We start from the raw sequence: 27,089 nt of genomic DNA on the forward strand, positions 1-27,089 counted from the left end.
AAGCGTGTTCTTAACAGACGCACACCGCAAAAATTCGTCTAAAAGTCGAAGTTTGATTGGGTAAGTTAAAGATCAAATTTAGGATTTGTTGAAAAACTGTTTTTCTAGCAGCTCATACTTACGTTGAGCATTTGTTAGATTTGCTAGCAAAATATGTTTCAAGATATTCTCTGCAAATGTCAACAGTATTGCGCTTGGCGAGTGGGTGGTGGGGTGACGTGTGGCGAGGTTGTGGACTTCGGGGGTCGGATTAAATTACCCCTTCCTGAACGGCTTGTTGCCTGCTGGGAAACTATCAAGGTGCCCAGTCCCACGACTGTTACACCAACCTTCTACTTAAGTAAGTATTTAACGTGGCAGTGTATTGTAGGTAGCAGGGTTACCTAATCTTTCCCGAGCCGCGTGGAACAGACGGCGCTGAAAACGGTTGTTGATGTGTCTGTAAACCCAGCCGTCACAAGCTAATGAAGTGTGCAACAGCCTATGGCATCCGCCAGTGTGTGAACCTTGATTTGCATGTACTCGAGACTACAAATTATTTACATTGCGCCGAACATGGCCGGCATAGCAGGGGCGTTCCCGCAACAATTCCACAGTCAGTCTGAGAGCCTTAGTTCGGCATATGGACGCCACCAGTTTTAGCCCATAGATAGCCAATATCTTAAGATGTTTTGGTGATACCATGGTGACCACAGGCAAAAAACATTTCAGTATGTTAAACAACAATTGTTCAAAATTCAGTTGAGTTTGGCCTGGTTTGTTTGCCACGCTCATGCTCCAGGCACAGTGTGTTGACATCATGCAAGCAAAACACACAGTGGGTTGGTTCTTTGCAGATACTCAGTTCCTACTGAAGCAGGCCGTTTTATTTACTAAGCAAAGCTTGTTGCAAGTAGCCCCAACCCAGTCTCAAACCCAAGATGGCCTATTCAGTGATCAGATTGCTGTGTCATCAGGCTTTTTACAAGACAGGACTGTGGAGGCATGTGCACACTGCACGAATACACCTACATGCAGTACCTGCACTGCCATAGCATGGCTGTTCTGGAATGGGTTGGTCCCGTTTTGGCCTGGCGCTCACTACCTTCACTTTTTTAGTTGAGTCAAACAATGGCCCTGCTCTAGCACCCACACCTGGTGCTGCTGGATTATTTAAGAGAGCAGCATCCTTCTCCTGAACCATGGAATTGGTGATCAGGTAGCAGTGAGATGTTGAAAGGAAGTGAATCCTCAAAAAAGTAGGCAGGCAATTCAAGATAATATGCATGATGCATCAATGGGTACCAGACACCCATGTGTGTACCGACCCAGCTTTCAACCCCAACCAGTACAGGCATCAGTAAAACTTAAATATGTCATGCATACATTGGTCTGCTGGGCCATATTGCTTTGTCCCAAATGTTAAATGTCAATGTTGGTATGACTTGCTGATAGATTGATTTTTCCAACTTCGCACTTGCATGACAGGAATCCTTAGACTTGAGAGCAAGCTCTGAGACAGGTTTATAGTTTATGAAATTTGGAGAGAGCAGCAGCTCTCTGCCTCTGGAATGCTACAACATTATCCCTGTGGCATTGCATAGGCAAAACAGATCACAAGTTAATATTTCTTCAACTCGGTAATAAGCTCATCCACCCATCTGTATATGTCTGCTTTATGGGCAAATGTATCTTACCAACTTAACTGACAGCCAGGGTTTGTGGGTTGAAGCCAATAAATGGTTATGATATGTGATGGCTTTGGTTGAAATAGCTGGTATGAACCAGTTCATATGATATTGTTTTGAAATGTTCTTAACATGTTTATTCATGAATGTAAATATTATATTTTGAAATCATTTGTATCCATTTGTATTTATGTGTTGTCTGAAATATTAGCTGCAGAATAAATGAACTCCTCACAGGTAAATGAAAATGGTGATATAGGTAAATAAATATGGTAATAACAGGTTACCTACGATGAGCCCATCTCTGTAGTGTCACTGCCAATATGTCTGGAGACGTCAGAACATTTAACAGTCCCACAAAGCAGGTCCAGAGTGCAAGATAGCATTTGCAATAGCAAATACGGACAGATAGCAGCAAAGATACAGACAACATTGCAACAGATAGCAATGTCATTGCACCAGCAGGTGTAAGGTAGAATGAAGGATGTTGATTTCCTGTCACCAAGTACCTGATTATTGAAACACTGTCTTAGTGAGGGATACAGTTAGCCAGCCCAATACAGACCAGGTAGACAAACAAATGAAAGAAACAAAGCCCAGTTCAGGCATGACATGTTCTGTGATGTATTATTTCTTTGCTGGAAGCTAAGGACACCAATGAATGGTGTGCTTTCAATGATTTAAAGAAAAATCAATCCATTTTATCACAATGCATTAGTCATAGCTGAACCTACATATGATCTTGTTCATAACTGACCACTTTATCAGGACAAAATGGTTTGTCACACACCATTGAAATAGTCCTGAACCACCTGCAGCTTAGCTCCCAAGTTGTGGTGTTGCTTTCAGTGTCCATTCACTTATGCATTGGTGTGGATTCTATATCCTCATGCTACATTTTTACATACATTTCCTTACATTTTAACTCTTGAAAATCCAGGTACTATCTTAAATGACTGAGGCTTACTTTAGCTGGTTGACATGTTGCCATAGCCTTTGCTAGGAAAATGTGTTTGTTTGACAACAGCAGACTGTTGTCTGTTATCAAGCATGTCCATGTGCATAATAGACCTTATTACAAGAATAGAGCAAGGAGCTATCTATTGCTATCTCTAGAACTCACATCATGTCATGTTCTTCCAAATCACCAAATTGGTTCATAAAGGCTCTTCATAAGTCATAGCTAGCATAATAAGAGCATGAAATGAAGCTTTATTCTTGTCTAAATACAAAAGACAGTAAAAATACAGTAGATGTGACCAGGTTTGGAAGGAGGTCTGCCCACCACTTTGTAATTTGTGTGCAATTTGGTGAAACTGGTTCAGTTTCTTGTTCCCCTTGTGTTGTCTCCATGCAGTGTATCATAATTAGATTGTACTCTCAGAATTTGAAGTACTCCAGCCCATCAGTCCTGGCAGTTATATTCACCCAGCGATCTCAATTGAACTTCTGCATGTGCATCATCATATCTGAAGGCTGAAGTTAAGTTGTTTAAGGTCATGGTAGGTCAAGGTGTGAACTCAGGTGAACTTTCATTGCCACTTTAGAAATAAGTCGTGTCATAATCTGAATCAAACCAGATCACCTGGCTGCATCATCTACTCCAGATGTGCTACATAAGGTGACAAAAACGCAGTTTGACCACACCAGGTAGAGTCCAATTGCAGGTCCTGTCCTGACCCTAACCTTTAGCTGTAAAAACTGGTGCAGCTAGAGGCTGTAACTGACATTTGTGTAGCTCCCTGATATTTTTTTTTTTTTACTACATCGAATATGAAATTAGGAACGGGTGACACCAACATACCAGGTGGCACCAGCAATATGCGCCACCGCATGTGGTGAAACTATTGTCGTTGGCCGGTGGCTAATCCCCATCGTGTCACATTGTTTTTCGTGTTGGTCAGGCGGCAGACCTCGAGCTGTTACCACCTGGGTGTGGTAAGCCGGGCCGCTGCTGGTCAGACCGCGTGTTGTAGATTTCACTCACAACCACTCGATTTGGGAGAGGCCACGGCAGAGGTGGGCGCGGTCGATGATGTATTTTTTGTCCTGTTCCCTTGGTGTAATGCATTTCCCTCCATTCAACTGTCTATGTTTTTGGCAGCCGGTGAAAAGGGAGCTCTTGGTCTGTATCATGTTTTTAACAGTTCGTCCCCGTCATTTACTTTGTATGCCCCACTAGCTGTTGTTCAGGAGCAATGGATATATCAATGCAACTTATATATGTATGTATGTATGTACATACCAATGGTAGGTATCAATGCGGAGGTGATACAAAAGGCCATGGCATCACAAAAGAACGAGCAAAACATATGGTAAACTGGCCACGTGGTCAGTGTTCCCAATGACCTATTCATGACAATCACGCTCAGAGCATCGTAAGTTGGCGATGTGAGATTTGGGAAATCTGGCAATGAGAAAGAGTGATGTGATGTTTCGGCAAACGTCAGCGCGTTGTAATTTTTATTCGCCACTGAGCCGACATTCTCGTGCTAACAACTACCAGGTGACGTCAGATTGGGGGTTGCTGTTTAAGACCTAGCTGCAGTTTCCGACGGGTCCGTCGTTATCTGGACGCCCGCACGATATCCCATTATTCCGCACGCAGCCGTCCGCCACGCCATAAAACGCACCGCATTTTAGATACGGCCGGCGCTGCCACGTCAGCGGCGCAGTGTCAGCGACGCAGCCCGGCAGCGTGACAGGCGGGCTCGCTGGCTGAAGGTCTGGGTCGCCCCCTCCCTCGAGCGTGACGTGCCGGCCGCAGGGCCCGGCCGTGACCTGCGGTGACGGGCGGGCGGCGGGCCGCGTCCCAGTGACGCCGTGACGCCGTGACGCCGGACTCTAGCGTCCGACCGGTGACGGCTGGCGGCAGATGTTTATGGCCCCTGACGGGGCGGCGCTGGCCGTCGTGGTCCGCACGCCGGGGACGGGTCGCGGCGCGTCGTGCGCGGTCCGAGTGCAATGGTGGCGACGCGCTGCGACTGTGGCGGGGCCGCTGCTCGCTCCACTGCATTTGGTTACCCTTGTCCGCGCCGAGCCGTGCACAGAGCGGCGGCTGACTTGACAGCGTACGTGCTGTCCTGTGATGATGGTGCTTATGACGTGCGGCAGTTGTGCAGCCGTGGCTGCGATGGTCTGCATTACGTCCTTTCCCGAACGCTGCGTATTCTGCGGGCCTCCTGTGAACCTTCGTCACGCACTGTATATCCACATTCCTGAGCGCGTTCGCTTATCTCGCATCTGTTCCCATTGGCCGTCGGAAGGCACCTAGTCGCGCTGCTCCTTTGCTGGCGCTGTTTGCTCCGCGCTGGAACAGAACTGTCGACACTGAACCCTGAGAGTGAAGGGGCCACGTTCTCGCCGCAACGGTTTTGGGAGTGCAAAGCTAGCGCATTTTGATGCAAGCCAGAGTCAAAATTTTAAGGGCTGGCGTTTTTTTTCCTAGGCCGCTTTTATTTATTCCGGTCGGCTACACGTACGTGATGCCCCGGCTAGAGCGCGGCGTTATGTTTTCACTGTACATTGGTCACGAGTGTCGATGTGCCGGTGTGCACCGCCCCAGCCCCCCCCCCCCCCCCCCCGCCCGATTCTCACGCCGCGGTCCGCCGCCGCCAGGGGTCGTCGCTCGGCCCGCGCCCGCCGGCCATGGCCGCCGCCACCGCCTCCCCGGAGCTCGACCTCGTCACGGACAACGTGACGGCGGCGCCCGCCGACTGGCTCAGCAACAACATCACCTGCAACCAGTACATCCGGCACAACACCACCTTCATGATCTACGGCGGCTACGAGGGCGTGCCGCTCAACCTGGGCGCCAACGTCCTCGGCTGGCTGGTGGGTGAACCGAGCGCGTGCAGGGCCGGAGCGTATGGTGGGTTTAAGATGCCAGACGAGACGAGGGCGGGAGGTGAGGTTGGCGTGGATCGCCGTGCACCGACCCGCGCTGTACCATTTCGGGGCGAAATCGTCCGCGAGCCCAGCTCGCGAAAGGCCCTCGGGATTCATGCGATCGAAAAGTGTCGTCTTGGCGGGAGTATTTTGCCCCCCGATTAACCTATTGAAGGGAATTTCCCATCTGTTTCTTACTTCTCACTTCTTGTTACATCAGACGCGTACGATTTTATTAGCATACCAGTTTGCTCGAAATGCTCCGGAAAAGCCCGGATTTCGATTAGAAGTATCCGACCCTGCGGGAGAAATGTCATTGAGCTCCCGCTCACCACTGTGAATGGGCGCAAATTTGACCCCCCCCCCCCCCTCCCCTACTGATCTCAAGAAGGGCGGGGCCGAATTCAAAAATTCGAATTGCAATCAATGGCGCCGTAGTGTGTGGTCTAAGACCACACAAAAACTTAAGTTGAAGTGTGTGATATCACGGGCTCACAGGCCACGGTCGAATTATTAAAATGTTACTTTGCGACATTTTACCGCTCCCACAACGCAGTTTATTTAGAAGCGTATCTCATGGTATGAAATCATCGTGCCGTGATCAAACGTGCTACAAAGGAAGGTGTCGACTGTTGCGCGCCGCACCTAGAGCCAAGACCTAGAGCCAAGGCTACGTGCCTTGCACATGAGACCTGAAGCCGTGGTCTATGTGTCTATTCCGGTCTATATATTTCCGTCATATTCGAGCCATGTAAACGCGAAATGGGAGAGCTTAGCCGCAATTTAGGGCATCAGGCACGTGAGCGCTTGTTCATAAGCCGTCCCAGGTCATGATCAACTGGATGACCCCGGCGGTGAGTAAGCGGTTGGATCGACTTTTCGCGTTGTTTTCGACGGTGCAGTCCTGCCGACAGCGCAGTCTGGTACCCTCCAACCCCACCGCCAGTCACGTGGTCGTCGGTTTGCTTGTGAAACTGATAAGCGGCCTCAGCCACCCCGTCATCGTGCCGCCGCGGCAGACTTGAGCCCCGCCGCCCGCCGCCGTGTGCGCGGGCCGACCTGGGCTCGGGCAACGTGCTCTGTGATGCATTTCAAGCAGTAACCTAGTCATTGTTCCGGAAAATTGTTTGAAGTCTGGTACAGGCATCCTTCATAGTTGTATGTAGGACACCTTTTCTTGTTTTCATAATTTTGGGTCTTGGGGCCAAAAAATATTGATTGTGCTTTTTGTCAATGACAATTCATGGACAAGATCTATGAATGATGGACAAATTGGTTCACATTTCCTGTTGACAGATATAAAATGCGTTCTTTCGTGCGACTCCCGTGACAGTTTGTCTTCGACTATGCGCTTTTGAAAAATCAGTCAAACACGGCAGCATTGTGACGTGCGTCACGCTTGATCTGTTATGGTAGCATGGTTATTATTTTGGCACAAGGCGTAGTGAGTGACAGCTTCTAACAAATTTGCAACGATATCGAGGCAATTTTGAATTATCGCGAATGTTGGACAGTGGGGCATATTTTACCCCCCCCCCCCCCCCCTCCGCCGGTCCTTGCCGGGTTAAGAGGGTTGCCAACTGGGTAATTCTGCTCCGAAAGAGCTGTTGTGTATGAAAGGTCTTCGATTGGTTTCGACTGCGCGGTCGGGCGCCGCCCAACGAGAGGTCAGCCGAACACCGCTGCGCCGCACCGTATCTCGCTGCAGCTGTGAGCGCTGAGCCAGTACCGGCCGCGTGTCCGGCGCCGGCTGGCCTCGTGTGAGTCTTCGGGGATGGGCTCGCATTTCATCGGGCGGGTTTGTAGATAGCCCGTGCGCGTCTCCAAATGAACCCGATCGCGCCTGTCTCTGCAGAGGGTGCGCGCTTCCGGTGGAGTCGGCTTTCTGTCGAGTTCCGCAATGCTGTCTGAGAGCTTACAGGGGGTCACCACCCACCGTTGCTGTGCAGGGGTGGAGCACTGTGGGTGTTTTCGTAATGGCCCTGATGGTGTGGGCTCAGCATGACGTCACGTGCGTGTTTGACGTGCGGTCCGATCGAATGGACCCGACGACAAAATATAAACGGGACATCATGCCGAGTTTCACCAGACTGACAGAATCTGCTTTTTACTCTTTGTTGAACGATAAACATTCTGAAATTGCGCCGCGTTTTGGAGCGCAAAACAAAAACATAGTACCCACAATGTGAAAATGTCGCTGTTCACGTACTGTACCGCGAACAAAATACAGTTTTCAAACATACATATAGCGTTAGAAATGAAAGACGCGGTTTACCGATAAACATATGACGTGCGTACTAAGCCTCATCTTAGGTTGGTCTTTGGCCTGTCTAGGTGCCAAGTCTGGTCGTGGCCATGTGAGAAACAAGTAAGAAAACAGCGATTAGCGCCGTAGAAATCGACATGAACGAGCGTTGATCGGCCGTTGGTTAACGTCTGATTGCATTAGATCCTGATGTTTATAAGTTCCATAAACATTGTAGGCTATCCCCATCATGTCGCATTCGGCCTGTCATAAATGAGTCATTCTCTGTTCGTAAACTAAGATCGTTGATCGTTAAATTGATGTTGTGGAGGATATATCAAAATGTGACTTTGGAATGGGGCGGCTTTTTGTCGCGACATTTTATGTTGACTTGCTGTTGATCGCAATGCACATTATTGCTTGTCTCCCTCCACAAAACCTTAATACGCGAGAAGGGTGCGACAATTGATGTTTCACTGCTGTTGCTCGCAATGCACATCGCTGCTTGTCTTCTTCCACAAAACATCATTAACACACGAGAGGGATGGCCGGTTAAATCTTGTGAAGCGCCCGGGTGGGAGAGGAGGGAGCAGTTTGCTCATCCTGAGATCTCAGAATCAAGAGAGATGGACGCACCAAACTCACAAGCACGCAGAGTTGTATATGAACTCATTTTTATCAAATTGTGTAGTTCCTGGGTCGTGACTTTCGGGTTACATACGCGAGATACTCGAGATACGTTTCGAAGTGCCCTAAAACCTCCTCACTCAGCCAGCTTTGACCTCGATGCATGTTGCAGTAAAAATGTGATTTGTGCTCAGATCAGATCAGTGGCTACACTTGGCCTTAAAAAGCTGAAAATGGCCAAAGCTCTTCGAGGTTATTTTGATATTTGAAGCTACAACCAAGGTCAAGAGCTATCTCAGGCGACATGTTTCTGAAAGCAAAAAGTTGTCCAATGTCAGTTTAGGTCAGTAACTTCCTTTGACCTCCACGAATTTCAAATAGGAATCGGACGACGTTCTTGTGACCAAGGATATCCAAATGATCGTTGAAAGCTACCTCTTAAGACCAGTTTTCCATTGAAAGAGTGGTTTGGCCCTGGCCTTGGCCTAACCTTTATACTTTGCCTAAGTGCAACGAAATTAGTCTTAATCCTAATTAAAATCGTTTGACTGACTTAAAAGCCATATCAAATTGTATGACTTCGGCTTCCACTCAGTTTCCACATCAGGTTGCAAGACTACCGAGGAATTCCATTCGCTGACAACCATGGCATGACTTTTACCTGCCACAGGCCAGCGACTTTATAAGGTACATGCACCGTTTTATACAAAAACATCGTCTGTTAAATTGTTTGTACCTAGACAAAGTCTGGCGCGGTTTTCCGCGTCATTCGCGAGTTGTACTGGCAAAACCTCAGCGGGATAAGGCCAGATTGATGCCCACCCTACCCGAGGGCGTATTAAAGGCGCTGTAGTAGTTACTGAAGCGCGTAGTTACCCTTGTGCTGTTTCTGTTCGTTCTTATGTATTTTTGTTCTTAGTTTTCTGTCGTGCTTATGGCAAGCTGTGCTCTTTAGCCGCCGTTTGAGGTTCCAGAGGCGACCCCATTTGTTCCGCGCTCTGTGATTGGACGAAAAATGGCCACTGGAAGCTTTCCAGGCTAAGTTGGTAGGAACATTTTGTGCGCCCCGGCGATCAGTCCCCCCCGGGAACACACTTTGATTTTCCACGCGCCTTGCGCATCGAATGGCATTTTCGCCGTGTAATGCGCGGTACCGGGCCACGTCAGTTGGGCGCATCGGCGCCTCGTTTGGTCGGGCTGCATGGTCGGGTGGGTCAATGGGGATCATATCGACCGGGTCGGTCGATGTGACCAGGATGGCAGGTGCTAATTCGTAGGCTGATTTTGTGGCCCTCAAGCTCATAAATCACATTGAAATAGGCCGTGCTATTGGCCATCCGGGGTCACTGGAGCATGGGGAATGGTTTTCGAATTTTGTGATGCGGCAAGACAGCGCCTTAAAAATGTGCGCCTAGCCTTTGTCTGCACATTAGTGGCAATCGCCATCCCTCGCTCCCGCAGCAAAGCGAGCAAACAGTCTTGATCTGTACCGTCCTTATCTGAAACGGCGTCGTTCGACAACCGCGTCGATGTGTGGTGTTGTTTCGCGCCTAAAACGGTGTCGTTCGACAACCGCGTCGATGTGTGGTGTTGTTCCGCGCCTAAAACGGTGTCGTTTGGCAACCGCGTCGATGTGTGGTGTTGTTTCACGCCTAAAACGGTGTCGTTCGACAACCGCGTCGATGTGTGGTGTTGTCCCGCTCCTAAAACGGTGCCGTTTGACGACGACGCCCATTTGTGGTGTTGTTCCGCACCTGAGCCAGCGGTGCGCGCCCCCCACCGCCACCTGTAATCGCGCCCTTCGTTGTCTCCAGGGCCTGATCCTGCTATTCTCCCTGCTGCGTAAGAGCGCCTGGAACTACGGCCGACTGGCTCTGGTGCACAAGAACGAGCGCAGGTGGGTCACGGCTGCCGGACGGCGCCCTGTGTGTGTCGGACGGGGGGGGGGCTGCAGGGTCACCCGGCCCACGTGTCTGGACCGGAGTGGTCGTCACCAGCTGTGTCGCTGTGCACACGGCGGGCCGGTGCATCGGGATGCACGGGCTGTCCGGGCGGTGCACCGAAGCAGTGTCCGCGGGAGACCCGACACCGGCCCTTCGGTGCTGACTGGGCTGGCTGGTGGTAACCGCAGTTTCGTCAAGCCGCCGTTTACCGCGTCAAATCGCCTGGCGGAAACTATTAGTGGCAAACACTGGCAAGAACTGGTAAAAGCGCGTTGACGTTACAAGGTATCGGAAGTTATTTGGGTTGACTGAAACAACATGAAATTAAAAAAAAACAGAAATTCGTGAACAAGAATTGCACTTTGTCAGAATACTATGAAAAAATTAACGAATGGACTGATGTTTACGCTGATGTAGTGAGAAGAGCATAAAATCTTGACGAACGTTGCAACGGGCACGCGATATGTATTTTTTCAACCTCGTGGTACTATACCTGTTAAGTCCTGGCTACAAGAAAACCAGTGCAGTCCCCAGTCGGCCTCAGCTCCCGCTTTTCGACCTAATGTCAGACATAACGCATGAGTGTAACAGTGGGCCACAGGTGTACCTCCAGGATTCATTACTCTCACGCACTGTAACAGACACGATTCATGAGTATATACGACAACTTACGTGTTATTGTACAATTTAAACTTGCTTGGCCTTATGATACAAACATTTACGTTGTGTTTGCATTGTACTGTAAGTAATGGCAGCAATGCGATATATGTATATCTACATATCTATATGACTGTAACTATATTATGTATATATATATATATATATATATATATATGTCAATGATTTTTGGGATTCTGGATTCGGAATGGATTCGAGCTCAAGGCCGTGACATTAAGCAGACGTTGAAGCCGTTGGCTGCGAAGTGAAAAATTGTGCAACTGAAGCCGAAGCCAGAGGTTTCGTATTTTTAAAACGCAAACCCGAATACGAAGCCAATGACCTCGAACTTTGAAAACGCGAAACCGGGGCCAAATTCCGTCGCCTTGAACGTAGGAAACGCGAAACCGAGGCCAAACCCATCATCAGTTGAGGTTGACGAAGCTGGGGCCAAACCTAAGTCTAGTGAACAGCGTTCTTTTGTGGAATCAAAACCATTTTCGCGTCTGCTGAAATGATATGGGATGGGGAAATGTTGTGAGGGTATTGCGGAGTGATCGAGACAAGGTGTTAGCATTATGGGTGGATGATTTTTCGGACGTCGTCTTCGTGTGGTGTGCTAGTTTTTGCTTACACAACATTGCGGACGGTTAGTTCCTTACAGCTAGGTGTTGCGTGGTCATCAGAACGGCCGGATGGTTTTGTCTTTCAGCCATGTATGTATTGCATCCGTTTATGCTATATGGTACATTCGGGCGACAGAGCAAGCAGAGCATTTTTACGAAGTAAGCTCACGATTGCTGTGAACAGAAATCACGACAAAGCCCCTTAGTCATTGGGGGAAAACGGTGTCTTCGCCAAGCCGAAGCCGAAGCCGGCATTGTACTCATGCCTGATGTAAATGCATGATGGCAAAGTCTATCAAACATATGGTGTAAACTGAAATGTAAGGCTCCCAGCATGTAAGGTGTATTTTTTGAACTTCCCTTGGTCTATTTGACTTGGGTTTATTTCAGACTACCTATTCCATCACACTGGCAAAAACGCAACGCCAATGGGTAGTGACATTTGTGATCGAAGGTTATGCATCATCTCATACCTTTGGGGATATGGCTGGCATTGTCGTGCTCATTGTCCAAACAGTTTGTTTGCATGATGTTTCACGTGTGCTATACTGGGTGATAAATTCAGGTCGCAGGGAGAGCACATTGCGGTTGGTTGCCGAAGTGCCAGTCACGGACCCCTCAGACCATGGTTACTGGCTGCAGAGTATAGGGTTTAAATGCCAATATTTGTACCAATTGAGGCATACGTCATGTATTTTGACCTTGCTGCTGCGTAAGTGAGCTGTTGCTGCTTTTTAGAACAGGAGCGTAGCTATCTATTCAGTTAAAAAGGATCTAGCCCCCTTCCCCCCCAAATTTTTTACAGGATAGTGTGGCAAATATGGAAGCGATGCCTGCGTTTCTGTTTTGATTGTTTTATATTTTGGTGATAGCTTTAGCCATTTCCCTTGCTTTTTCCCTGAACCTATTCTACGAAAATAAACCGATGTAAATCTTGAAACTTAACTAGCTTTCGAATCGATAGAAAATATGCCGGTGGGAATAAAAGCATAGATTGGAAATAACGCATATGAGAATATTGGAATAAAGTTATGACAAAAAAGATGTGGGCATAAAGTTCATGACAGCTGGACCGTTCCAGGTTTTCAAGGTCATGCCAGTTAATACCAATTTCAATGGATGCCAGAAAGTGATAGAAACTAGTTTTAGCAACGTAAAATGCCAACCCTAGTTGCAAATGCATTGCATGTTTCCACCCAACCTCACCACACCCGTACCCCCACCATCACCCCTCACCCCAGCCCACCCCCTTCCCCTTTGTGCCGTGACCACTCGCAGTAGATGTGCCCCCCCCCCCGCCGGTCCACACAGGTCTGTTTTGACGGCGGTCGGCGCGTGTCGGTCTGTCTCGGTCCCCGCTCAGCTGTCGTCCACCTCTGTGAGCTCACCCCATCACACCTGTGCACAGGTCCGCCGCCCAGCCCAGCTGCGCCCAACCGAACCGGGCCCCGCCGCCCCCAATTACCTCCCGCCCGTTCCGCCTGTGAGTGTGCCTGCGCGTGCGTGTGCGTGTGCGTGTGCGTGTGCGTGTGCGTGCGCGTGCGCGTATGCGTGTGAGCTTCGGGACGTCACGCACCTGCGTGTGCGTGCGTGTGCGTGTGGCTGTCAGTCATCCACGCTTTAGTGGGACTCACGTAGCCGATGATGCACGAACTCGACTGCACCGCATGTGACCGGCTTGCCCCGCCCCCTCCCTTACCCTCCCCTCCCCCGCACCCGCTGACGTCGCGCCCGCCGCTGTTTACAGAATGCTACTTAACCCCTTCTCCAAGGGCACCTACAACATGTACGTAGCTTGTGGGCGGGGCCGCCTTGCCGCCTGCTGTCACGTGACCCGCCTGGTGACTTGTGGGTCTCCGGGCGCGCGCGGTCGGTGTGTGTGGGGAGGGGGGGGGGGTGCCTGCCAGGTGTGTCGTGGAGGAGCGGGGCGCAGGGCGGTGGTCTGACACCACGTGAGCCTGAAGCTGGGTGCTCTCTTGCGTGCTCGCGCGTTCTCGCTATTTGTCGCTTTCTCGTTTTATGTTGCCTGCAATTGCCTCCCCCCCCCCCCCGCTCTTTCTCTGCTCATTCGTCCCATACTCTCTACTTGTGTTTTCTCCCGCACCCTGTCCGTTTTGAACTGACTGACACGCATGATCTGACCGGAGTTCTGCCCTCTTGACCGGCGGCAAATGGCCGGAGATTCTGGGCAATGCGTGTCTGTGCGACCTCGTGGCGCGCGGCTGGTCTCGCGCTTGCCCTCCTGCTCGTGGTCGTGTGTGGGCAGACACGCCGGTTCTGGGTGGTCTGGTCAAATGGGGCAAGTGACGTCCGCCTGTCCCTTTACGCTGTGGTGGACATTTTCCGTCCCTTTTCGGGCCGTGTGGTGGTGGTGCTGTGTGGCTGCGCCGCGTGTTAAACAAGTCAACGCCCCATGCTAGCCGCCGTCGTAATGGGAGTTATTTTGGTGGGCTCCCGAGTGCTGTGTAAGTAAACATTGGTGACGGCCCATTTTTGGCATGTTTTTTTGACGGGAAGTGTCTCACAATGGCGAATGTATGTACTTCAACGCGGACGGCTTTTCGTTGCTGACGATACGAGCTCGTTTTTGAAAGCTATGTCAAGTGGTGCTTTCTTGAGAGGGTGCACAAATTCGTTTCATTGCAAATCTCCGTAAGTATAAATGTGTACTTACAAAACGTCTAATCCTTTCTCGTGGGTAAATGTGAAGGCCTGATTTTTCACATTGTGGGCCATGCTGATCAGACTTCACCCTGCAGATGGACGCAACTCTTCTACGGCAACGAGGAGGCCATGGGCCGGTTGCGGATGAACGACGAGTCCTTCCACAACATGGACTCCAGCATCCTGGTCGACCGGGGCTTCTTCTCCTGGATTGTCGCCATATTCAAAATCAAGTACGCTGTGGGCGTGCGTGTGCGGGTGCTGTCACTCCTGTCGCCTGTTGATCCCCCCGCGGCTGCTCCGCACTCAGCGTGGTGTCATTCGGGCGCGGTGTCTTTGCTGTCCGTTACCACCTGTTGGTATGTTGCGCTACGGTGGTTATGTTCATTACTTCCTCCCTTTTGTTTGGAATGGGCGGTGTGGTAGCTGCTGAGGTTGTGCCTTCCTGTGGTCGCTTGGCCTGCTCTTCACACAAGTCTTTCCGTGACTGACGCAACAACCGCGCTTTGAATTGTGACACCGTATTTTATGTCAGTGGCATCAGAATGGTTGGCGAACGTTGTTGATAATAACTGCGCAAGTGACTCTCTGGGTGGCTTAATGGGGAGAATGCCATATTTGTACTTGGCAGGCTTGGGTTCGATTCCCAGCCGACACCGCTAAGGCGCGGTGCTTACCTGGCCGTTGCAGTGGCCTGTCACGGACCAAGTGACGAGGTGCGCTGCGCGAAACCTTACGTGTCCCGCCTGCGCCCGGCAGGGATGACGATATCCTGCGCAAGTGCGGCTCGGATGCGGTGCAGTACCTGTCGTTCCAGCGGCACATCATGGTCTACCTCTCCATCGTCACCCTCATCTCCATCGGCATCGTGCTGCCCGTCAACTTCCAGGGCAAGCTGGAGGGCAAGGAGAAGGACTTCGGCCATACGACCATTACCAACCTCGACCCATCGTACGTGGCCGCCGCGCAGCCGGCTTCGGCCTATCGTTAACTGATGGACGGTGTTGAAGCGCACGGAGCATGTCGTGATAGCTTTGTTCCGCCCATGACGCGTATGTAGGTTCATTTGTGTGGCCTACAGTTTATGAAAGATGCTATTTGATTTTGAATGTCACATGCCCTGCGGGAATTTGCATTGTGCTGAGGCTGTGGGGAAGTTTTGCAATTGGCGCTGGCGGACACGCCGCTCTGATGCAGGGCTATGATGGGCTCAACCCAATTTATATAAATAATAGGCTCCTCGATCGTCGGCAGTACTGCTGCAACCCTGATCATGAAAACCCCGATGCGAGTGTTGCGCTTTTGAAGGACGGTCCGCCGCGCCTGCACTTGTTGACCAGACCGCGGCAATCGGCACTCGGCGCGTGCGTCTCATGCCGCCACCTGTCGCCGCCAGCTCGGCCTGGCTGTGGCTGCACGTCAGCCTGTCGGTGCTGTTCCTGCCGCTGGGCGTGTACATCATGCGCCGCTTCTCGTCGCAGCTGAACATCAGCGGCGACGACACGTCTGCCGTGTCGCGCACGCTCATGATCACCAGCATCCCGCGCCAGGCGTGCAACCGCAACAGCCTGCTCAAGCACTTCCAGTGAGGCGCGATGGCAGTGGCGCGGCGCCCCGGCCCGCAGCCCCGGGGCGCGGCGGCCGTAACGGACTGTCACGGAGAAGTTCAGGGTGTTGAAAGCGTCTCTCGAGGAAGGCGCCGTGCTTGTAGGTAGTTTGTGAACCGTTGGAGTTGCCCTGTACGATGGAACCCTATTGCCTGGTCATTTGCGCAGGAGGTATTAAGCTCCCTGGGCGACCTTTGCTCGAGTGTCCGATCCGTGGAAGCGTTGGCAAGCGTGCGAGCAAGCGTATCCAAACAATGACTACCGTTGCTGTCGTGTTCTGTGTTTGTGTGTCGGCTGTTGACGCGTCCCGTTACCCCGCGCCACTGCCGCGTGCGCCGCAGGGAGGCGTACCCGATGGTGGGCCTGCAGGACATCCAGTTTTCCTACAACATCAGCCGGCTGATGGAGCTGGACCAGCAGCGGGACGCCATGTTCCAGGCGCGGCTGTACGCCGACGAGTACCTGGCCAGCACCGGCGACCGGCTGGCTATCCGGCCGTACGTCTGCGGCCACTTCTGCTGCTGCTGCTCCCTCTGCGGCTGCGTCGAGGTACTTCGGCGCGGCGCTGCAGCCGCCGCCGTGTACCGGCGCTCAGTGCCGATCTGGCCGTGCCGCGTCGGCTGGCGGGGCCGCGCTGGGGCCTGGTGTCCTCTGGCGAGGCTGAGGCCTGTGGTGGGAGACCCGTTTGGAAGGAACCTGCACTACGTGGGCATGGCGCCAGTCTCGCGTTGCGGCGGATACAGAGTTGCTTTTGTCGCGTTCGATTGTTCCAGTTCGATCAGCTGTTGAGATTTCTGCACGAAGTTGACAGATTAGTCAAAGGTGTCGCGCGTTTCTTCGCTGTGGTTGGTTGCCAAGCAACATCCTGCCATCTTGTTTGATTTTGTGCACATAGTTTGATCACATAAGTCGTCACGTATGTCGCGTCTTAGACAAAAGTTCATTCTGAGTGTATATCGGGTCTCTGGCACGATTGTAGACATTGTGATCGGAACGCTGGCGATTAGCTGCATGCCAGTGGTCGTATTTCGGATTTTTCATACCAGCGGAAATGATCAACGGGCCTCATTCAGGCCGAAAAATCGTTGATCATCTTGGCCTGTTTCAAAAACATGGGCGCCATATGACCAACGAAGTCGGTGCGCCCCAAAGCCCAAATCATCATCAAATGCCTTAAATATATTTATTGACATGCACTTGGTCATCTTCGTTCTCATCACAAAAGTGCTTTCAGCGTGTATTACAGTCTGCAAACAAGAACGTAGTCTAGGCCTGATGTTCATCAGCAGCCTCTTGCCCTTGTCCTTCACCCGTGCCTGCCAAGTCGCGTTGACCGTTTCCTCATCTGTGTCTCCTGTCCTCTGACCCGCCTCGGCCGGCGCAGGAGCTGGTCGCGCCTCCTGACGAGAGCAGCTCGGCAGCGGCACTGCTCCCACCCTCTCCCGACTCCGACCCCACGCCGGTGCTGGCACCGCTCCGGTCCCGGTCCGTCTGCTCCGCCCCCGGCCGCCTCGGCCAGCCCCCGTCCTCCCCGCAGGAGGTGAGGGCGGCTGGACAGGCCCGACAGCGACCCCAGCCAGCCCGCTCACGTGGCGACCGTGCTGAGCCTGTATGGCTGGCGTGGTACCGAATGGCGGGTTTGTAAGCAACCGCGACGAAATCCTAGCGCTGATTCATTAATAATGCTCACGCGGAGATCGCCAAGCTCTAATAACTTATTTGCCGCATATTAGCACTCGCGCTGAATTATACACTGTTTTATGCTCGGAGGGCTTCTTAAACCCACCGCAGGCCGTAGAACATTCAGTCGTTCGCTGTAGGCTGTGATGCCAGCTGTCTGCTGACGCAATCCGGGCTGGTGTTACAACCACAGCTGCAGTAGTTGCCACTTGCGTGCATCCACTTAATCGATCCCGCTCACCGTGTCATTTTATTTGCATCGTATGTCAGCCTGCGTATCATTGGTGGCGCTCCTCATTGGGTCGCGGCGGCTACTGTGGAAATCCGACTGTGACCGTGACCTCGCTAGACCGTGACCTGGCTGAGCCGTTACCCGGCTGGTCTGTGACCGTGACCTCACTGGCCCGTGACCTGACCTTACTGACCTGTGGCCTGACCTCACTGACCTCTGGCCTGACCTTACTGATCCGCGACCTGATCTTGATTACCCGTGACCTGACCTCGCTGACCCTTGATCTGACCTCTCCAACTCGTGACTTGACCTCACTGGGCTGTTGCCTGGCCTCTTTGGCCCATGGCCTGACCTCACTGGCCCGTGACCTAACCTCGCAGAACCGTGACCCGACCTCATTGACCGTTACCTGACCTCGCTGAGTCGTGACCGGACCTCTGGCCCGTGACCCGGCCTCACTGGCCGTGACCTGACCTCTGGCCTGTGATCTGACCTCGTTATCCCGTTACCCGACCTCACTGATGGTGACCTGACCTCAGTGATGGTGACCTGACCCTTCTGGCCCGTGACCCGACCTCACTGAGCCGTGGCCTGACCTCGTTAAGCCGTGACCTGTGACCTGTGACGCGGGGCGCAGGTGGACGCCATCCAGCACTACTCGCGCGAGGAGAGCAGGCTGAGCCGCCAGGTGGAGATCGAGAAGGCCACCGCCCTCAACCAGCCGCTCGGCATCGCCTTCATCACCTTCAGGAGCAAGGAGGTGAGCTGCCCACGCCCGACGAGCGTTCACGGCGGGGAGCCGACTTTGGTTCAGACAGGGGGGGGGGGGGTGACACGTTGGCAGGATATGGTGCAGTGTAAGGTGGAAGTGGAGTTGTGTTGTTGATAGAATTTGCAACGTACTTTTGTGACGTTCGTGGTCATCAGACAATCAGTGGATACTGGCGATGTGCTGTCTTACCTGTTTCTCAGCCTCGACGGTTTTAGTTTTAAGGCACAGTAAGATGGCAGGGTTCTGACTAGCATGTGTTGTGCTGTTGTGCTGTTATCATATTTTTACCAAACGTAACTAGGTCCAGTCCTATTTTCATCGCACGTAACTCGGTCTTTCATTCCCCGGTCGATCTTGTCAGTCCCCCTGTCACCTTCTACATCTCCCTGCCCGTGTGTTCCTGGGCCTCATGGTTACGTCGCGTAAATAGAGAGTGGTTTCTCTGTTAGACGTAACCCCTGACCCCGGCGCGGCTCCCCTGCTCTCACCTGCGCCGCCCTCTGCTCAGATGGCCTCCCGCGTGCTGAACGAGCACGCTCTGCTGCTGGGCTGCCGGTGCCGCCAGAACCCGCCCGCCTCCAGCATGAGCGCCCTGCTCAAGCCGTACCGCTGGCAGGTGCAGGTGGCGCCGCCGCCCGAGGACATCTACTGGTCAGTGGCCGCCCGCCGAGCGCGGCCCGGCTGGCCGCAGGGCGGTGGCGGCTCATGTGGGGGGGGGGGGGGGCTGCCCGCCGGCTGTTGCGGCGGTGAGGGGCCCATGGCGCGGGGCTGCTGAGATGGGCAGGGACGGGCCCGAGTTGCGTGGGCTGCCGTTCGTGTTTGTTGGGCGTAATGTCCTGTAGAAGATGTATGTCTTTGTCTGGCGGATCTTATACTATTTTTCTATGTATGTGTGTGCCAATGGTGTTGTTTTATTTTTGTTGCGGTTCATGTCACTAAAGATCACTTTCCCTCTCCGTCTGTTGCAGGCAAAACCTGAACCACTCGTCCTTCTGGTGGTACTTCCGCTCGTTCTTCATCAACATCATCCTGTTCCTGGTGCTGTTCTTCATGACCACGCCTGTGATCGTGGTCAACTCGGTCGACGTCGTGTCGCTGACGGACCGGGTCAAGGCCATGGTGAGACGGACGCCGGGGCCGGCTGGCGGCTGCGCGCTGTTGATCGCCTTGGCTGGCGGCTGGCTATTTACGGGGAACTCTTCTGGCTGCATTGACGCTGTTAGTGGTTGTTCAACGCCCTTGTCTTGGGTGCGTGGCCACGTTTAATCCAGTTCATGTTTGTTCTGTTTTTCTGTAGCCGTGTTTCGTTAAGGCACGTCTGCTAGCCAGGCGTTGGTAGAGTCCGAGCTCGCCAGCGACGGTTGCAGTCTACCTGACGGCCTGCGTGCCCTCTGCGACAGAGCTCGCTGGTGTCGGAGTTCTTGCCGACGCTGCTGCTCTGGACGATCGCCGCCCTGATGCCCGTTCTGGTGGCCTTCTCCGACCGCTTCCTCTTCCACTGGACGCGCTCCTCTGAGAACTACTCGGTCATGGTCAAGACTTTCATCTTCCTGCTCTTCATGGTGCTCATTCTGCCGTCGCTCGGTCTCACCAGGTACGCGCCAGTGTGTGCGCGGTGGTGTGATGTGCAGCCCTCGGAGGTGATGTGCTGATGTGGGCAGTGCGGAGAGACAAAATGTGCTTTAGCATTGTGACGAATCGCTTGACGAAAGTTATGAAGCTAGCTAGTGATGAGAAGAAAGCTAGTCATGAGGAAATGAGCTGCGTTGTGCTTTGCGCTTGTTTGTCGTAGGAGTTCTGAGCAAAACGTCCGCGTTGAACCGTCGACAGAGGTCAGGTGTCGTGTGTCAGCCGAGGGCTGGGTCACTGACATGTCCTGCGTGGTGCACTGGCAGAGACCGGTGCCAGCATCCATCCAAGCCTAGTGTACAATGTAAAACCCGCGGTACACCGTCCAGCTGGACGTCCGCTCTCGCTGGACGACTTGCTCTATGTTCCACGTCATCTGTCCTTTTGCTTCGTCTCTCCCATCCCTCCACCTCGCCACCGCGACCTTGACCACCACTGACGTGTTGCCACGCCCGGTGCGGCAGTGCGCGCGCCTTCGTCGAGTGGGCGGTGCAGACGCAGAACCAGACGTACCGCTGGGAGTGCGTCTTCCTGCCCGACAACGGCGCCTTCTTCGTCAACTACGTCATCACGTCGGCCTTCATCGGCACCGCGCTCGAGATCATCCGCTTCCCCGAGCTGTTCGTGTACGCCCTGCGCATGTGCATGGCCAGGTATGTCGGCGACGTCTTCCGCTTCCAGGGATGCTGTACGCCCGTGGGAGTGGGGGTACCCTAATGACGCCGTTGTCCGCTGCCGGACGCTCAGGCCGAGTTTTCGCGTGCTGTTGCAGGATGCGAGTTTGACTTGCGAGCCCTGACATGCGCGCTGTCCTCCCTATCACATGGTCCTTGCGACCTTGAAATGCCTGCGCCGTCGGCGGGGAGCTCGTCCGGACCAGGACTGAACTCCGTCAATAATTGTTTTTATTGTATCCTGGACCCTCCCATGCTATTGGAAACGACAGTCCCGCTATCGGTACAAAGGCTGACAATGACGGGCTGTCCTTCCTCCTGGTGCCATCCTACTCGGCATACGCAACAGCTCGCCCCCGTGTACGCCGGAGCCGCCGCCCCGCCGTTGACTGGCCGTGCTGGCGGCCCGGCAGGTCTCAGGCGGAGATCGCCAGCGTACGCGCGGCCGTGCTGTGGGAGTTCCCGTTCGGCATCCAGTACGGCTGGGTGCTGCTCATCTTCGCCATGACGGTGGTGTACTCGCTGCTCTGTCCGCTCATCACGCCGTTCGGTGAGTGGCGTCCAGACGCCGGCGGCGCCCGCCTCGCTGGGGAGGTCAGAGCAGGGCTGTGGACCCCGCTGCCGCGTCTGAGCGCGGCGAGATTCCCACGGGTAGTGATGGACGGACAACGTTGGTCCGGTGTCGGCCAGGCGCGATGAACTTCATCACACATCGTTGTCGGAAGGAACACGTGTGCTGTGCCTCTGCCTGTGTCCCCTTCGTTCAACCCGTGCTGAGTGGCCGGATCGCGCTCACCGCCCGCCCGTTCCCCGCCAGGCCTGGTCTACATGATCCTGAAGCACCTGGTCGACAAGCACAACCTGTACTTCGCCTACGGCGCGTCGCGCATCAAGAAGCGCATTCACGTGACCGCCATCAACTTCGTCATCTTGTCGATCGTGCTGACGCAGCTGTGCCTCTTCCTCTTCTCGTACATCCGGCGCGGCATGCGCGACATCGCCATCTACTCGCTGATCGGCCTCAGCGCCACGCTGGCCATCTTCCTCTCGCACGTGCTCTTCCACTGGTTCGAGCAGTGCAGCCCCATCCGATACACGGTGCGTGGGAGAGCGCCCGGTCTGGCGGCGCCGAGTTAAGGACAGCGTTTTGCGCTCAGAGCGGGGGCACGTTGTGTTACGCCCAGTCAGTTGTGCCGGGCTTTGCAGTGATTTAGGGGTAAAATCTTTCACTTTATATACAAATTTGCACTGATTAGTTATGCACCCTTGTATAGGCGGGCCGCAGGTGTAATACCCAGGACGCTCGTTTTTGTTGCATCCCTCACCACCCGACCGAATAGACTGTTAGCATCCTATTGGTAAGTTGTTGGCTGCGTCCTACCGGACCACGGCATCGTGACGTTACGTCCGTGTCGGCCGCCGACGCTACCCTGCCACTAACGTTGCCTCCCGTCTCTCGTCTCCCACCAGAGCCGCTAGCGCTGTCTCCCGTCTTCCGTCTTTCACCAGAGTCGCTAACGTTGCCTCCCGTCTCTCGTCTCCCACCAGAGCCGCTAACTCTTTTTCCCGTCTCCCGTCCCCCACCGGAGCCGTTAACGTTGCCTCCCGTCTCTCATCTCCCACCAGAGCCGCTAACGCTGCCCCCGTCTCCCGTCTTTCACCAGAGCATGGAGCCGACTCCGTCAGAAGAGAGCGGTGTCAGCAGCGGCGAAGAGTCGCCGCCGCAGCGTCCGTTCGTGCCCGTTGTGCTGCAGCGCGCGCCCCAAGTCCGGGTCAGGGACACAGGTCCGTAGTGCGCGCGCGGCGCGTTTGGGGGTCCGCGCAGACGCGTGAAGCATCGTGCCGAGGAGGGTAGGGGAGACGTTTGGTAAGCGATAGAATGGAAGACAGATGTATAAGCCGGTGGGCGCCGTTCTAGCCGAAGTCATTGCGTTGTGGCGGTGTGCCAGTGCTGCAAATCGCCATGGGAGAGAGGCATTCGCCATTGGAATGCCATGGTGCCCTGGCCCTGATCATGTAAAATTACTCCATTCTGGATATGTTTTTGGCCCTGAACTGCGTGGCGTTTTAGTGCGTGGGAGCTCTGAGGTAGCGTCGCGAGATGTAATGCTGCGAATCTTAGTATGTCTGGGTCCTATTTGCATCAGGGTTTCAAGGGCTATGAGGCCACCACCCCACAAATGGCCCATGGTATTGGTCTCCTACCCTCGGCGCGCTGACCTGACCGGTGCCCCCAGGCGACGTGTACTCCTACCCGACGGCGGGCCCGGCGCGGAGTCCGCCCGAGCTTCGGCGCCGCTCGTACGGCTCCAACCAGGACCCGTCGTCGGCCAGCGACACGCCGCCCGCCGGCGAGCACGAGCTGTACCAGAACTACAACCAGGTCAGACGGCCGACAGATGGCACTGCATCCGCGCACAGCCGGCTCCGTCATGCCTGAGGGAAAGCGCGCTGCCTTGCTTGCGATGCGGACCGAGTCGGCTGGAGGGCTTGTTTGAATCTTGTGTTGGCGCTCAGTGTTTTATGTTAGATTGTTGTTGCCGTGGAATTTTTTGTGAATGGAAGCGTCTTGACGCCAGCATTAACCCTCGCCGGACGAGGGGGGGGGGACTTCAGAGGCTCTTGGAGGTTTCCCTGGAATAACGTTAGTATCACTAAATGCATGATGCCCAGTGTTAAATTGCTGAGTTTTTAACGTTTTACCACTGGTTCCAAAAAATAAGGTCTGCCTTCGGAGGTCAGGAGTTATTTCTTGACGTCATGATGTCATACTCTTGATGTCATGTCAACGGGTTCAAACTCCCAATAAAGATTCGGATTAGCTTGTTTCGTAGTCTTATCATATAAGCTCTTAAGATAATGGGGTGAAATATTTGCACATAGTGCTGTATCCGCTTGGGATGATATGGCATGCTACGAATATGCCAATTGATGAGCTTCCTTAAGTTCATAATTCACCGCGTTATGGACTAAACAATGCCACCCTTCCCATAGCTGTCGTAGTACACATCTTTTTGGGACGAAAAATACAAAATTGGCTGTGTTGCCGGTTGTCTGGTTTGATCATCAAAGGTGGCTTACGCTGATGCTAAGGGCACTAATTTGATGCCGTTTTTGCCATGCATTCATTGCCACTGGCCGTTTAGTGCTAACATGTTAGTTTTCGGTTCAGTGGGGCCCGTCTTCCGTCAGAGGTGAAAAGTACACTTGTCCGGCGACGGTTAAGTAAGTTTTTTTTTTGCTATGGCTCCTCGCATGTTGTCGTACATTTCATTTCGTATGCACGTTTATATAAGCCCACTCTTAGTGGGCCAGTAAGTGCAAAAGTATCTCACATCGTCGAAAGCGGCGCAGCCTCAGCGGCGTCGGCAAGGCCGGGCCGCAGTGAGCGGTGCCGCCCCGACGTCCGTCCGGTCCCACCGGCGCCGCTCCACCCGCTCTGACCGCGCGCGGGTTTCAGGAGAAGCCGCCGCCGGAGGAGGTGCCCTTGGAGGCGCGGCCGGCCGGCGACCAGGAGGTATGAGCGGCGGCCGAACGTCGCCGGCCGCCGGCCGCCGGTCGCCAGTGGCCGGGCGCACAGCCAGCGATGCGCGGAGGCTCTGTCTGTCGGGGCTCACCCGCTCACCTGCGTCGGAGGCATTTGACCGGCGGCGAGCGAGCAGTATTCGTTACTGGCGAGCCTGGAGTGTATCGCTTGTGGAGCTGGTGCAGAAAAGCGTATCTGAATGTCTGTCTGCGCGCGTGAACGGTCTAAAGCAGGTTCACAGGGCCGATTGGGCCGTCCTGTTCACCGAGTTCCTCACCAGAGTCATATTGTAACAGTTGGCCGCAACTTCTATTGCGGGGTCGCCGATCCGTGGGGTGCCGCCTCCGCCGATGTTTCGGAACATCCCGACAATGTCGCTCGGCGCCCTGGCCACGCACCACCCTCCGGTCTTACCCGACTGTGCGCTGCTGTGTAACCCTGGGGATACGGGCCGGCCCGCCAGTGTGGCCCGCCTCCGGGGGAGAAGGGGACATCGGGCACACCTCCCACCGTAGTAATTTAACGTAGTCAACGGGAAAAGTGGCGGATAGACGCAGGGTGGTGACTCTAGGTCGTTTGTCGGGAGAAGCGGTCGGCTGATCGAATCATAACCCCGCCGCGCTCGGGGGCAAATGAGCGCGCGACTCAGGGCGCGACCCTCCGTCACTCCTTCGCATGAAGTAGTGCACTCACTGAGATCATAAGGTACTTGTTGACAGATCACGGGCCGTTGGTTCGCTCCTTGCCGACACTCGCGTTCCAAACCTGACTAACTGCGCGTCTATCCCGTTTCGACCCTAACCCTTGGTCCCCCCCCCCCCCCCTTTGCCAGCTAATGAAGGTAGTCTTCGGATGACATTGACATCTTAATTGACATTGACAGACATGGAACGTCTTTCCTTTGTCGCTAAATTCGCCATAGTCTCTGGGTTTTGCCTGAGCTACTAAAAAGACGCCCCCCCCCCCCCCTCTCGCGCTTCACACCACGCGACGCTGTTTCCCAGACGTAGACCTCGACATCGAGCGCGGTCCTGGCGGCGGTAGCCACCGCTCCTTACACACCGTCACGTCAGCGCTCGTGACGGCCACGACACAGCCGGCAGCGTGTCGGTAGATCAGGCGTTTGCGCAGCGGAGCTTCGTCTTGGCAACTGTGTGCCGCTAGGGAGGACATTCGTCCCTGTTTCTGTCCCGCTGTGTACACGTTGAACTAGCGATGCATGACCGCCGTCATCGCCTGTGTGTGGCTCATGACCTTGCTGCTGCCGTCTTTCGCGTTGAGCATGCAGGAATCCGTGTGACACCGACCTTTATTTTGAAGTGGGCGGCTACTTAACGGTGCTTAGAGCTGGCAGTGCGCGGATTTCGGTGGTTATCTATTGGTTTTGAGTGCGGGTCTCTCCGTAGTACAACCTGTGATATAGAGGCAGTTGCGTTCACCAAAAGTTTTGCGCCTTTTCCACCGTTTGTTGGAATGCTGGCTCCTATTTTGGCTGTCCTGCGTCGTGCTTCGAGCCGTGCCATGCCTGGTGCCGAAATACATACTATGAGCGTGTGATCGACATGATATACATACTTATGACGTAATGAAATCCGTGTATCGATATGATGTGGATCGCGCGTATATGCGACGTGCTCGATTTCCCTTCTGGCGGGATGACTTATCGCGGTGCTTGTTGAGTTAATTCGAGGGACTTCCAGGTGTTCGGGATCGTTACATGTGCAAGCCAGCCTCCGACCTGGGCGCGTACTGCTGTGCGGCATAATACAGTGGCAGGTCGGCGCGTGTTTCTGCGTTTGGGGATGCGGCTTAGGTGGTAGGGTGGGGCTAGCAACCACCGAAGCTGACGCCGATTGATGCTGCGCGTTCGTTTCTCCGCGCCACAAAGACAAGCTGAGGCTTCATGCGACGTGAGGTCTCGACGGCATTCGTAATGGAGTCCAAATACACGCCTCCCTTCTGTGCATGGTTGTTTGCCGAGGTCAGCACGAATGGCTGCGAGCAGCGCTTTAACACTGCAGCGTTATTGTTTCTGGCCGTTGGCTGCGGCTGGTCGGTGTGCTTCGGCTTGCCCAGCTGGTAGCGGCGTCAGTCGCCTGCGGCGCCCGCTGCCTGTCACCGTGTGCCCACACCCGCATGGCCTGAATTGTGGCGGTTGTGACGGGTCCCCGGCCTCGATGGCACGCTGCCTCACAGCTGCAGGTGAGCCGCCTCCGGTTTATCCGGCTCTTGTTCTTGAGAACGCCTCCCAGTTTTGGTGGTGTTCTGTTGCGTACTCCAGCCGCTGGTTCGAGTGATCAAGGCTGATTTGTGTGACATTCGGAGGTGGTCCCGCCGCGTGCGCATCTCCACCACCAACTCGCTCCCGGGCTCGTAACAGGCGCTGTTGAGGCGCGTCCGTCACCGGGGTCGTGTGCGTCAGGCGACTTCATTGTCCATTCAGGCGACAGCATGGTCTGCGTGCTGTCTCGCTGTCCAGCGCGCGTCGCCCGCCCGCCGTTCTCACGCGTCGTGACCTCGCGGCGAGGGGGATGTCTGTCCTGACGCGCCGACGTCGCCCGCAGGTGCCCAGCGTGGCCGTGCTGGCCGGCGAGCAGACCAGAGTCGACCTATACGTCGCCAACGACGAGGTGTGACGGCCCGGTCACGTGA

The 27,089-nt window shown here is 54.1% G+C and overlaps 1 protein-coding gene across 2 annotated transcripts; it reads left to right on the top strand.

Moving 5' to 3' along the window:
- The first annotated feature begins 207 nt into the window (after positions 1-207).
- LOC119093271 (calcium permeable stress-gated cation channel 1) lies at positions 208-27,089 on the top strand. Of its 2 annotated transcripts, XM_037216199.1 has the most exons (18): positions 208-340; positions 5,286-5,501; positions 10,242-10,324; positions 13,401-13,439; positions 14,413-14,550; positions 15,077-15,268; positions 15,714-15,902; positions 16,266-16,473; positions 18,474-18,596; positions 19,117-19,259; positions 19,577-19,727; positions 20,009-20,202; positions 20,702-20,890; positions 21,325-21,461; positions 21,729-22,009; positions 22,576-22,696; positions 23,149-23,294; positions 27,002-27,089. In XM_037216199.1, the coding sequence occupies exons 2-18, from the start codon at positions 5,316-5,318 to the stop codon at positions 27,071-27,073; spliced, it is 2,592 nt and encodes an 863-aa protein (XP_037072094.1). In that variant the 5' UTR covers positions 208-340; positions 5,286-5,315; the 3' UTR covers positions 27,074-27,089. The 2 variants fall into 2 exon arrangements, with proteins under 2 accessions (XP_037072094.1, XP_037072095.1); XM_037216200.1 differs by lacking the exon at positions 13,401-13,439.

The sequence above is a fragment of the Pollicipes pollicipes genome, unplaced genomic scaffold (assembly GCF_011947565.3).
Source record: "Pollicipes pollicipes isolate AB1234 unplaced genomic scaffold, Ppol_2.1 Scaffold_4002;HRSCAF=4701_pilon_pilon_pilon, whole genome shotgun sequence".
Classification (NCBI taxonomy): domain Eukaryota; kingdom Metazoa; phylum Arthropoda; class Thecostraca; order Pollicipedomorpha; family Pollicipedidae; genus Pollicipes; species Pollicipes pollicipes.

Excerpts from the sequence above, each read along its gene's own strand:
- LOC119093271 (XM_037216199.1), top strand. The coding sequence starts at position 5,316 with ATGGCCGCCGCCACCGCCTCCCCGGAGCTCGACCTCGTCACGGACAAC. Across the intron at positions 16,474-18,473 it reads CCCTCTGCGGCTGCGTCGAG|GTGGACGCCATCCAGCACTA; the intron begins GTACTTCGGCGC and ends CGCGGGGCGCAG. Across the intron at positions 18,597-19,116 it reads TCACCTTCAGGAGCAAGGAG|ATGGCCTCCCGCGTGCTGAA; the intron begins GTGAGCTGCCCA and ends CCCTCTGCTCAG.